Raw genomic sequence first — 12,021 nt, 5'->3', positions numbered from 1 at the left:
TCATGTGTTGTCTCTTTTATTCAGCTGTGTCAATAAAACATTAAATAGCAGTATTTTGAGTGCCTCTCCTTTACTAATTGCGTTGCTGATCAAACTGTTGCCAATTTTGTTGTCTCTTTTTCAGGAACTTGTCGTCAAATATCAAGTTTCTGATGCGGAGTTCACTGAAACGTAATTCAGGCACAGACATTCAGTCTAAATTAGCTTATTCATAGAACTGAGAAAAGTTCAATCAGTCACATAAGGAACAACAGTGATGATGTCATTAGGTTTATTCAGCAGAGAATCGCAGAAGGAAAAAATTACTGAAGACATCATCGCTCTTCGTGAGCAAACAAACCCATACATACACACCTGCATTAAACCAGAGCTTAAAATAATGCACCAATCACTGCAGGCTGCAGAGTCATGTGACCTTCAGACAGATTGCAGGTTGCTTCTGTAGAAGGCCTCCTGGGAAACCCCCATGCCCTTTTGCGTTTCTGGAAATGTGAGCATTTATACATCTGCCCTCAGTTAAATCTTCCAGATGGTTAGCAACATGTAGCTAAGCTTCACCAATCAAAGTATTGCATTAAAGAATGCCTGCAAAGCTACACCCAGGGAACAGATAAGCATTTTTAATCTGAAATAATTAAACATAGATTTTGTTTGTAGTTGAAAACAGATTTCAAAGAGTATGATTTTACAAAATAAAAAGAATAAACTACTGAGCATGTGGAAATCCCAGCCCAAGTGGTAAGATGACCTGACAGACTCGACTTCTGCAGTAAAAAAAACCCACCAGACTCGGGTAACAGCCTGCAGTCTGGACAGGAAATAGATCTGTGTAGAAGAGCAGCTTCATAGAAGAAGAAAAGGAACATTTCACCTTAACAGGTGGAGATTGTTAAAAAGTAAAATGTGTGATAAAATATACTGCATTCAAATAAACGCTACTTTAGATATACATCAAACTCCACCCTCCATAATGTTTAGTCCCATGCATCCACCTTTACCCTGATGCGTCGGTCTCTGCCTTCTCTTCCTTGTCTGGATCAGCTAAACAAATTCAATCCAGCAGTCAATTCTGTCAATCAGATGGAAATAAAAAACGAAGATGAGCCGACGCCCCATTATCTCATCAACTAACAAAAATCAAGTATCAGGGTTTTTTTTTTTGTTATGTGTAAATAAAAAGGGATCAAATTTATTCTGTTGGATGTGCAATTTGGAGCTCTCCCTTCTTGCTGGACTACATCTCTGTTAGTCAGCTCCTTCCTCTTGTAAAGACAGACACAGATCAAAGCTCTGAGGAAAGGCTCAAGCTCTGAATTAAATTAAAGTCCATGTATGTTAGATGGGTTCTACTTCCTGACTGGAAGAGAACCGTGGGCAGAGGCTCAGTTTGGTGATGTCAGAGGAAGAAAGTGGTGGCGTTGGTTAGATTGTTTGCAATCGTGTGCGCAGATCAGCAATAGTGTCTCCCAGAGAAGAAGAGAAGAAACATCTATGATCATTGTTGCCGTCATCACATCTGGAAGAGGAAAAAAAACAAAAACAAATCATACGATCAGCTGATGACGGTCTGACTTTCATGCACAGCTGAATTGGTTTCTACAAGCTTAAGTAAACAACCATTTTTTGCATCAGCCTTCCTTGTTTCAGAGAGGACACTGATCCTCTGCTTTAGTACACTAAGCTTAGCCAACATTCGACAAAGACTGCACCCTGATGTAAACATGAACATGATGCTGTGTGACGTTCCCTCAGGTTCGTTTGCTCTCAATCTGCAGGTTGTGACCGTATCCCTCACTGTGATGTCATAAAACCCCTGACCTTTAAGGCATTTGTTAACAGACTGAACGTGGACCCAGGCTCACCTGTTCAGCAGCTTTGTGCAGCCACTTTTCTTTGTCTCCTCCCACTTTCATACACGAGAACAGGTCACAGACTGTGGGCAGTGCCAGGCGCTCCTGAAGCAGAAACAGCAAGTCAACATGACAGCACAAATAACCAACAAGAAGAAACGAGTGTTTCTGCATGACTGATTGTCTCATGTGAACTGATCTTTGAGCGCGTCTGCTGGTCTGAAATGGACCCAGTGGTGCTGTTACCTGAGCCTGACTCCTCTTCTTTAGAAGCCATTTGTCTTCCTCTTCTGTAGGCTGGGGCTGATCTTCTGACCCCTTGGCAGACGGAAGTACCCAGAGACCTGGATCGAGAGGGTGCTGGAACACAGAGGAAGAGGAGGAGGAGGAGGGCTTGAACTGGGAGCTGTGCTCCTCCCTGCTGGCCTTCTCCTCCTCAGGAACCACCCAACCTGAGAGGGAGGTTGTGAGAGTTTTCAGAGGAATCTTGCAGGTGGAGGAAGCGTTGGTGGGGTGGAGCCAAGCCTCCAGGATGGCTTGAACCTAACGAGAAATAGAGCAAAATAGTTTAAGTATCAGACACTTAATGGTCTGACGGTTCCACTCATGGCAGGCGTGACGCTTTAATGTTACTGGACTCTCTTTCTGGAGTTTCAGAGCAGACAAACCATAAATCGAACAAAATGGAACTGTTACCTTTTGTTCCTTCTCCCTCAGGCTAAGGTTAGATTGGGAATTCTTGGCTGTGGGGAGTGGGGCATTCTTGCTAATGGGCGAGGCATTCTTGGTTACAGGGACTCCATTCTTGTCCCGTCCATCCTGTCTCAGCAGCCAAAGGCTCAGCGCTTCTTTCCCACAGTTCTCGTCACAGACACAGGCAGAGTAGGTAGAGCAAACCTCGTTAGCCTTGCAGGTCTGCTGCAATGGCACCACCTGCTGCAGCCAGGCGTCCACGGTTGCCGATGGGGTTGCATTGGTTGGGGAGGCAGGGCTAGACGTGGGCGGGGTCTTCAGGCACATGAGCTGGCCCAGGTTCTCGATCTCCACGGCTTTGCTGGTCTGGCAGCAGGAGGAGCAGTCTGCACTGGGGGGGCTTGACCCCACCAGCCACTCACTGGAGGACCACTTGTCCTCAAACGGCTTAAACACCCTCTGCCAACGTTCTGCATCTGACACGGTATCCATGGCAACAGGTGAGGGTGTGATGAGCCAGTCACTTAGCTCCTCTTCCTCCTCCTCCTCCTCCTCCTCCTCTTCAGGAGAGGTGTTGAATTCGGATTCATCTATCTTCTCAATAGAGAAGGACGAGCTGCAGCTGCTGACTGTCCTCTCCCTGCTGACGGGGGTCTGCTGGTCCTGGAGCAGCCATGCTTCCAGGTCTCTAAGCTGACCCCAGGCCTTCAAGAAATCCATTGAAGCCAGGACAGGACATGAAGTCTGGAGAAAAAAAACCCATAGGAAATCACTATGACAGCAGTTCAAACTTAATCGGCATGGTTTGATAAATGAAGTGAAGCCTGTCATTTTTGAAAGGATGCAATTTCTAAAGCCACTTCAAGCTAATGGTGGGTGTTGAGTAGTAACTGGGTCCATCACAGTGAAAATTCAGACTGCAAAACTAACGAGCATGTTGCTTTTAGCATGGGTTATACATCTTAACTTTTTCGTCTGTGACTTCTAAAGTTTACTCTGTGCTTGAAAAGCGTGCGGTATAACTGCCAATACAAATGTCAACATTGTAATTAGTCATTTGTTTGTTGTGGTCGGTGAAGTTAGACAATCGAATGGCACCCTCGGTATGTAGAAATAAAAGATTTGATTGGTCGTCTCTCTTACCTTGCTCTCAGTATGTGCCACAAGCCAATCCTCAGGGTTCTTGCTTGACTGGTAACCAATCAGAGTCCTGCTAGCTGGTTGAGTTCCCAGCAGCCATTCACCCAGAGCTGTGACCTCCATCTTCTGCAGAGATACAGTTTGTTCCATAACAATAATAACTACATGTATATCTGTGTGTTCCTCCATCTGTCCATCTGTAGTAGGTGGCTTACCTGTTTCTTGGCAGCAACTGGACAGCTCTGCACCTCAGGTCTGTTGTGTGCAGAGCTTTGAGAAGATGCACCTTCCACCGACTGCAGAACAGGAGGGACAGAAAACAACCGATTAGCGTCCGCTAAAAAGGAGCGTGTGCCCGCGTCTTAGCGTCTGTATGAGTGAGCGTGTTTTTTTTTTACCTGAACTGTGATATTCCCAAACGAGGTGATGGCCTGTCTCAGAGAGCGAGTGTCGGCTTGGAAACTCAGCTCAGGTGTTTCCTCAGGTGTCAGACTGAGAGCAGACAGCCTACAAACACAAGCAAGCACACAGAGCAGTTACAGCCACACTGAAGACAAACTGACTCCACCAACAAGTCTTCTGATCAGCAGTGTTTTCTGTTGAGCAAAGATCAATGTCACTGGTCCTACGACAGAAAATAAGAAACCTTCTAGATAATAATTCTCCATCTTTCCTCTTTTATTGTTGGCTTTTTGCTTCAGGTATTCTATATCCTATAATATACTCAAGATCTTCTGTATAGCCTCACATGGTTTAAGAGATCAAATACATGATAGTTTTCATCAACCCCGTTCCCCAAAGCTCCTGACCCTGATATGCAAATACACAAAAGAATTCAACAAGTGTGGAAAGGAAATAAGGTTAAATTAAATATCAGCTGTCCATCACATGGGAGCCTTAAAGTTGAAAAATAAGAGTGAAGGTAAAATGGTAACTATGTCTAATTTCAACCCTGAGCTTCTTAAGTGAAGCTGAGCGTGTTTGAACAGAGTCTCTGCAGACTGCAGCCTTTGTCTTCAGACATATAAACACCACACTGACAAACACTGTCATCAAGAACAAACCAAAAACAGTCATTCAGCAAATCTGTGTGTGTGTAAGTCTGTGTGTGTGTGTGTGTGTGTGTGTGTGAGAGAGACTGTGTGTGTGTGTCTGTCTGTGTGTGTCAGTGAGTGTGTGTCTGTCAGTGTGTGTGTGTGTGTGTGTGTGTGTGTGTTACCTCTCCATGCAGCTGGTCAGCTGGTTGTTCAGATCTTTGCTGTTGTTGGAGTTCTGCAGCTGATGGACAATAACATCAAACTGACCCCGGAGCTGGAAGACAACAAACTGAGTTTAATATGTTGATGTGTTTGTGCAAAGGTGCGCCTCGCAGTGAGGTCACCGACTGCTCACACTCGTCCTCTTATTGACTCGTCGTCTGATTTCCTGATGTTAATTACACTGTGTGTTGTGGATCAGCTGGACCTGACAGTTATGGTCTTCAGTGGAGGCGGTGTGATGTGCGGATGGTGAGACGTGGACAGGAGTTACAGCTAAGAGCAGTAAAAGAGGCGCTCACCCAGTGCAGCTGGTACAGCTGCTGCTGCAGAGTCTCAGTCTTGAGCTGTTCGAGCAGCTCGACCCGCTCGTGAAGACACACCTCCCTGCAGCGAAGTGCCTCCAGCTGGCGGCTCACACAGCTCTGCAGCTCCGAACGAACCTGAGAGGAAGACAGGATGAGGAGAGGGACCGGTAAGAGGAACAAATCTGTGCTGCTCTCTCAATGACTGCTGATTTGGAAACTTGGACAACAACTGTTAGCCATAGTTATATAGTCTCATGAAGCAATTGTGATGATGCAGCAGCTGCACAGTGTCATCAGAGTCAATGTAGCCTGAAACTGTAACCTGCTACACACTTGGCTTAAAGCGCTTCACTGCGGGTGTTTTCTGTTCTCCCGACCCCTGGTGCACCATCCTCATCTGCAGTGCTCTACTACAGAGAGAGACACAGCCGTCCTCTCGTCTGTGTGAAGGAAACACTGATGCCGAGGTTGCAAAAGCTAAGCTCAAGTTCAAACGTAGCCTAGTTTACACACTGCTTCTATTTTAGGTGTTGCACAAGCTGAGATCGTTTCCAACATGGGTACAAGTCATGACTTCAGTGTTCCACAAACTCCCAGTCGGTGTAAACTACGGTCACATGTATAACGTGGCTGCCATGGGGCATCGTTTTGTGGGATATGTAGGAGGAGGAGCCGAGGGTTTTAACTGCTGTTCGTCGTCTGCTGCGTCACAGATTACATCCATCAGAAATCTAGCAGGACTTTCATTTGTAATCCGGCTCTCGTTTTCCATGACTGAAGATAATTCCATCTGTCCAACAACACCGTTCAATGACCTGGAGTTTCCGTCCGAGTTTAACCGTCGGCTGTCGCTGGTGTTATTCTACACTAGCTGGAGATCAAGGTCAGAGAGGTCATCACGGTGCTTTTAAATAAATATTACCCAAATTAAGAAAAGGTCAAATTGATAATCACTGCATCCCAACCACACACACGCACACACACACCTTTACCTGCTTTACAGAGGACGATGAGTGCGCAGTAGATCAGAGTTGTTGAATCTGCTTTCAGTCCATCAACGGTATGAGCTCCTATCTCACTTCACTCATTCTTATAGTCACTTTACCACACCCACTTTTCTCTGAACACTCGATATTATGCTGACTCCAACAGCTCCACCTCTACACACACACACACACACACACACACTGTGGGTAGTTGAACAAGCCAAGCTTATAGGGTGACCACAGGTGCTGGACTAAACAATAAGGTATTTAGATATTAATGGTCACACAAGTATGAACGCTGTTTTTATGTTTACTCCATTGAATTTGATCATCTTTAACTGAATCATAAACGCAGATATAATCCGGCTTCCTGCTGCTCGGTGACGATGTGCTTCCACTTGTGGTGACGAGCTCAGCAACAGTAACTCAAGCCTTCTTTTCTGTAAATCCTCACTTAGACAAACAACCTTTTCAGCTCATTGGAACAATACGTTAAAAACCCGAGTACATGCAGGACTGATTACTCACAGGGAGGCCTTTGCATGTCTTAAACAGCTTTAATCATGTATAAGCTGGTATCTCTTGTTTTGTTTTATTTTGAAAGGGTGGGGCTGTTCTATGGTCTCTGGGGCTTTTGTTGTGACAGGCTAACACAAGTAGATAAGGCTTTGGACGATGCTGAGGCGTGGAGAGGTGGTTTACATCAAACTGTTTTAAATATCAGAAGACAGAAACACAATGCATCAGACCGCCTGACACACAACACAATATGCTGTTAAAGTGTCAGTGTCAGTCGGGTGACTGTCGCCTGACCATCCCGGCCTCCCAACGTGTTTCTGCTGCACGTTGTCGTCTTCGTCGAGTTAATGACCGACTTTACCGCAGCTTTTTTTATACTTTAACTTTTATTTTCCTCGTCAACGACAGAGCTGTAAAGCAGAGGAAAATGACGAGCAGCCGTGTGGGTCAGTAACCACTCGGTGACTCAGTGAGCTCCTCATTAAACCGCTGACGAGTACAAGACTGAAATAATAATCATACTTTATTGTTCAGTTGTTATCAACACACTGAGGGTTTCTCCCTTTTGTTTGTTTTTGGCTGTTCAAGATGGCAGAGAGGGAAGAACAGACCTGTGCTGCGTGTGTTTACAGATCGTGCTTTCTCATGTTTAATCAACACACTAACACACACTGGGACTGCTATGTGGCGGTGGAGCTTGATTGCGGGCTGTTGCAGACTCATGATGAAAAATTGGCTTATGTTAAGAAGAAAGCTCTGAATGTAAGACGTCGGTTCTTCGTGTAGCAGCAGCATCGAGCTGAAGAGAGGTTGTTACTGTACCGCGAGGGACAGACGCACTTATAATACTAATGCAAATAAATGAAGGAGTCACAACTGAAGCTGTGCGTAAATGATGAGGCAGCTGAACACGCTCGAGGAACCAAACTTCTTGGTCTTATAGTTGGTCTAAGCACACTGACAGGGTGGTCAGTACAACGGGTGAGGGTCTTTCAGTTATAAAGAAGAAGTTAAGACATCTCAGAGGTTTGGTCCGGCGCTGCCGTGTCGCACAGGATGAATTTGCAAACCGTCTCAGAACACGTTTACTTCGCCGTGCATACAGAGCGAAGGAGTCGAGCATGGTTGGAGGTAAAAGAAAGATTTACTCTTCCATTGCTTTGATATATGAGAAACGTTTCAGTAAATAAAGTACCAACGGTATAATATTGTTTAAGTACTTGTGTTTGAGCTCTGGTAAACATGATTCTAGCACCAGGCACCTAAGGTGAGAACAAGCATGCTGGACGAGCTATGGTCACATGAAACACTCGACCTGGTGCAAATGGGTTTAAAATATTATTTTAAAAAGGATCTCCTTGACAAACGACTCTCAGGTCAACACTGGCTAAAAGTCATCAAACCCTTGAGAAATAAAGAGCACGTTTTAAGGAGGAGGAGGAGGGGGAAGAAGAAGAAGAGGGTCCTGACCTGTCTGGTGTTCTCCTTCAGCTGTTGCTCGGCCTTCATCACCCCCTTGATGGCCTCCTCCAGCTGATCCTGAGCCTGCCGGCACTGCTTCAGCCCGCTCACTGCTGCCTCAGCCGCCGGCATCCTGGACAGAAACACAAGGAGGACAAAGTGTCAAAGTGATTAGACATCACAGAACAGTTATCAGAAGTCACATGTATTTCATAGAGCCTTACTTATATGTTGAATTATAATTGTGGGACTTGAGAATTCACCTAATCTTCAGCTTGGAGCTGACGCAACACAACACAAACAAAACACGTTCCCCTCCTGCTGCGTTCATCCACCTCTCTCTCTACTAGTTGGGATTTCTCAACACTCTCACTTCAGTTTTCTGAACAAACCAGGATCTTGTTCCTCATCCTTCACTTCTGCTTTTCATCATCACTTTCTGCTTTTCATCATCACTTTCTGCTTTTCATCATCACTTTCTTCTCGTTTCTAACAGGGACTTTCTGTCATTGTATTCAGAAACAAGGGCCTATTTTTGTATGCACGCAACAGAGATTATAAAAAGTTAACACAGATATTTCGTTCTGGAAATATGACATTTTGTAAATATTGTTTGAAGTGTGTTTAATGAAGAGTATAATCTCCGACTTTTGGTTTAGTATACTACCTGAAAACAAATCTATATTTACAGCATGAATGGTTTCTGTTCGTAGGCCGGTCAGGTTCAGATCTAAATAAGGGAGATTGATACCACAGATGAGTCACTCTTTAAAACAGGTGAGCTTTTCACTGCAGGTTCTGTTCTGTGTTTGACTCAGCTGAGGGCAGATCACGCTTTACTCGGCCTGTCGTGTTGTGGCCAGAGCCTCAGATGAGATCCATGGTGTTTTGGTGAACAGCTGTATTGTGCTCTGAGGTCGCTCAGCAGGATCCACTGGGATGAAACAAGTCTCACCACTAATCCAGTGTCAGACAGACACAGTCCTCAAAAATCTAAAAATACATTTTGTGTGCGAGTATTTCAGGACACTGGGGAGAAGGGGTCGGGTTGTAGGCGACGACAGGAGAAGACGCGGCGGTCCACAGAACTCCTGGAGGTACTTGAGATTCATCAGGTTACTTTTGAGACTGAGTGAGACTTCATGAAGGACAGGTTTCTTCTCTTTCTGTGTATGTTGACATGTATTCTAGCGTATCACAAGGTTAAGTAAATGTCACTGTAACATCTTTCTGCTGTTAAAGAAATGGCACCTGATAAGACGTGCCCGATGAACTCGTGTTGCTAGCGGTGATCAAGGGTGGGGTGTTCTGTAGTATCAGCTGCATGCAGCACAATCACTCATGATAACAAACATGTTGCACTCTCTCGCTCTTATATAACAGCTGACAGGGGACCGTCGGACTTGAAGGTTTACAGCCCAAACAGAAGGAGGGAAAGTTTTACTGCAGATACTCTTTAACGCGCCGGAGTCAAGGCTCACTTCGGAGCTGCAAAGGGGGTCAAAGTTTGACAACATCCTCAGGATTCATGTTTGTCTTCTTTGAACCGACTTAGCAGCTCCACTTTAGAAAAAGTCAATACTCTAATCTGGAGACACTTTTTCTTCACACAAATTGAGGAGAAAGAAGTCAAAAATGAAACTATAAATGTTAAGGGATTTAAAAAAAAAACTTAATCCCTGGAAGGCCTGTGTGTAATAAAGTTGATACTATTACATGAGTTAAAAAAAAAAAATCTGTAATAATATGAATGAGAATAAATGATTTAAAAACTGCTCTCTTGTTCTCCAGCAGTCACTTTAATTTAAACATGACTGAAACATAGCAAAGATCAGGTCACGTTACTTTAAATTACTCTGCTGTATTAACTTTAGTATTAGTTTAACTTTCTTACATTGTTAAGGAGTCAATAATCAATCCGTAATAATATTTAAATGATAATATGCTCTGGTTATAATAGGACATTTAAATGAACTATACTTTAACTTAATTGCATCATTTTTAACTTTCACAGGATTATTAGTGCAGGATGTTGTTAGTGTTGTTATCTTCATCTTGTTATCTTATCCAGCAGAGTCCAGCATTGATCATCTAGACCTTGCTTTGAATGTAAAAACTTTAGACCTTCAATGTGTTTTTTTTTTTAAATCTTTTGACACGTGAAAGCCATCTGTATCTTACACAAAACAACATAAACAACATTACACGTTGTTATTACAGTCGCTCATTTCTGTCTCCTACCTCATGACTCGGTCTCTGGTTATAAACGAGCAGATTAAAAAATATATATATATATCAAAAAGTAGGAGGCTTCCTCGACGACCAGTTCAGCAAGCAAGTTGAAAGTGAAGATAAAGAAATTAAGCGGAAAGGAGTAGTTTCCTTCTGATATGTGTGAGCTCAGAGGAATGAGGAAACAGACTGTCCGCCATCACGGCCTGCAGATCTGCACGTAGACTGCACAAAGGCTGCAGACGGGCCTGTACCATAGACTGTAAAAATGCCTGTACACAGAGCCGCAAAACACCCTCATCTGCACTATGTACTTCATATACACACATATATATTTGCTCTTTTTTTATATATATCTACGAGAGAGATAAAACCTGATCAGTAAACCTACCGCTGATAACTCGGTTTAATATTAACTAAGAGTAAACGTGACTCTCTGTGCTCAGCTGGTTGAACTCCGTACTAAACACTGTTTGTTTGTTTATGTCAGGATTTTTTTTTCTTCTGGTCAGGTGCACAGTTGACACAAGACCACACTTTTATATGAATTTTAAAGATCACGTCTTAAAGAGAAAGCACTCAGCATGTGTGCTGTTGTTTATAAGGAAGGATGAGAATAACATCGTATTTCTGTTCATCTGAATCAGATCGGTAATGATTCAGTATGCCGAATTACAAAATGCATCCTAATGTTTTGTAAAATACCCCAACATGTACATGTAAAAGCACACAGAGTATGATAAATAAGCGAGGGACAGTGAAATAAAAGCTTTTAGGGGCGAGTTTGGTTTACAAACAGGAATTTGAATAATGCTAAATATTAAATATAAAACTTTTAACTACTGGGATTAAATATTTAATGGCTATTTCACAGATCAAAAAATCCTGACAACAAATAAATGTCTTTATAAATAAAGTTGTTAACAGCGGAGGTCAACATTTTTCCCGACGGTAGCTAATGGTTTGCGCAGCCTACTACATTTCAGTAAATATATTTTACTGGTAGCCGTTATTTAATATACAGAAAAGACTAAATGTATATGACTCATCTAAAAACACTTTTTTTTTTAAGCTGCTGAACAGATGAGTGTTTTTAACCTCAGTTAGCAGCGAGCCGGCGCGGTAGGTCAGCTCGGCTAGCTCCGTTAGCTCGCTGACATATTTGACACCATAAATACCGGTAACGGAAAAAGTTAGACGACTTCACTCACCGTAAGCTTTTGCTGTAGACTCTCGACTTCGATGTCATAAATGATCCAAGTTGGGTTCGCCGACACGCTTGACGTTGTTTAGACAGGTGTTTCCATCAGCTGGCACTCTCTCAATGTCACAAAACAACGTAATGGAAGGAAAAAATAACATGCGGGATGGGAAACTCTCGCGAGATTTGGCAGCATTATCTCGTTGAATCAATAAAGTCGGGTTTGGGATCAGAAAACGAGGGTGAGACTGCTCCCTGCAGGTGAAACTGATTGTAAATACAGATGTGTGGGTGTTTTTATTTATTACATGTTTAATACTGAATGGTGACATAATGTGTATACACTTTAAACTTACTAAGTTTACTCAGGTTGAG

At 43.4% G+C, this 12,021-nt stretch overlaps 1 protein-coding gene across 1 annotated transcript; it reads right to left on the bottom strand.

Moving 5' to 3' along the window:
• Positions 1 to 142: 142 nt before the first annotated feature.
• ncoa4 (nuclear receptor coactivator 4) lies at positions 143 to 11,840 on the bottom strand. Its single transcript, XM_079362618.1, has 11 exons — positions 11,657 to 11,840; positions 8,223 to 8,346; positions 5,242 to 5,382; positions 4,903 to 4,994; positions 4,082 to 4,190; positions 3,899 to 3,979; positions 3,687 to 3,809; positions 2,547 to 3,287; positions 2,097 to 2,393; positions 1,863 to 1,955; positions 143 to 1,516 (listed from the first exon to the last, which is right to left on the bottom strand). Exons 1-11 carry the CDS (start codon positions 11,692 to 11,694, stop codon positions 1,511 to 1,513), a joined length of 1,845 nt encoding a protein of 614 aa, XP_079218744.1. The 5' UTR covers positions 11,695 to 11,840; the 3' UTR covers positions 143 to 1,510.
• Positions 11,841 to 12,021: the final 181 nt, after the last annotated feature.

The sequence above is a fragment of the Symphodus melops genome, assembly GCF_947650265.1.
Source record: "Symphodus melops genome assembly, chromosome: 15".
In the NCBI taxonomy this organism is placed as follows: domain Eukaryota; kingdom Metazoa; phylum Chordata; class Actinopteri; order Labriformes; family Labridae; genus Symphodus; species Symphodus melops.
The sequence above is the reverse complement of the archived record's forward strand: the minus strand, read 5'-3'. Positions and strand labels throughout refer to the sequence as shown.

What these genes read in the sequence shown, in the direction of transcription:
- ncoa4 (XM_079362618.1), bottom strand. Translation starts at nt 11,694, where the DNA reads ATGACATCGAAGTCGAGAGTCTACAGCAAAAGCTTACG. An exon ending in CTGACCAGCTGCATGGAGAG is followed by an intron (nt 4,191 to 4,902) that starts GTAACACACACA and finishes TTGTGTTTGTAG; the next exon opens with GCTGTCTGCTCTCAGTCTGA. An exon ending in CAGTTGCTGCCAAGAAACAG is followed by an intron (nt 3,810 to 3,898) that starts GTAAGCCACCTA and finishes GTATCTCTGCAG; the next exon opens with AAGATGGAGGTCACAGCTCT.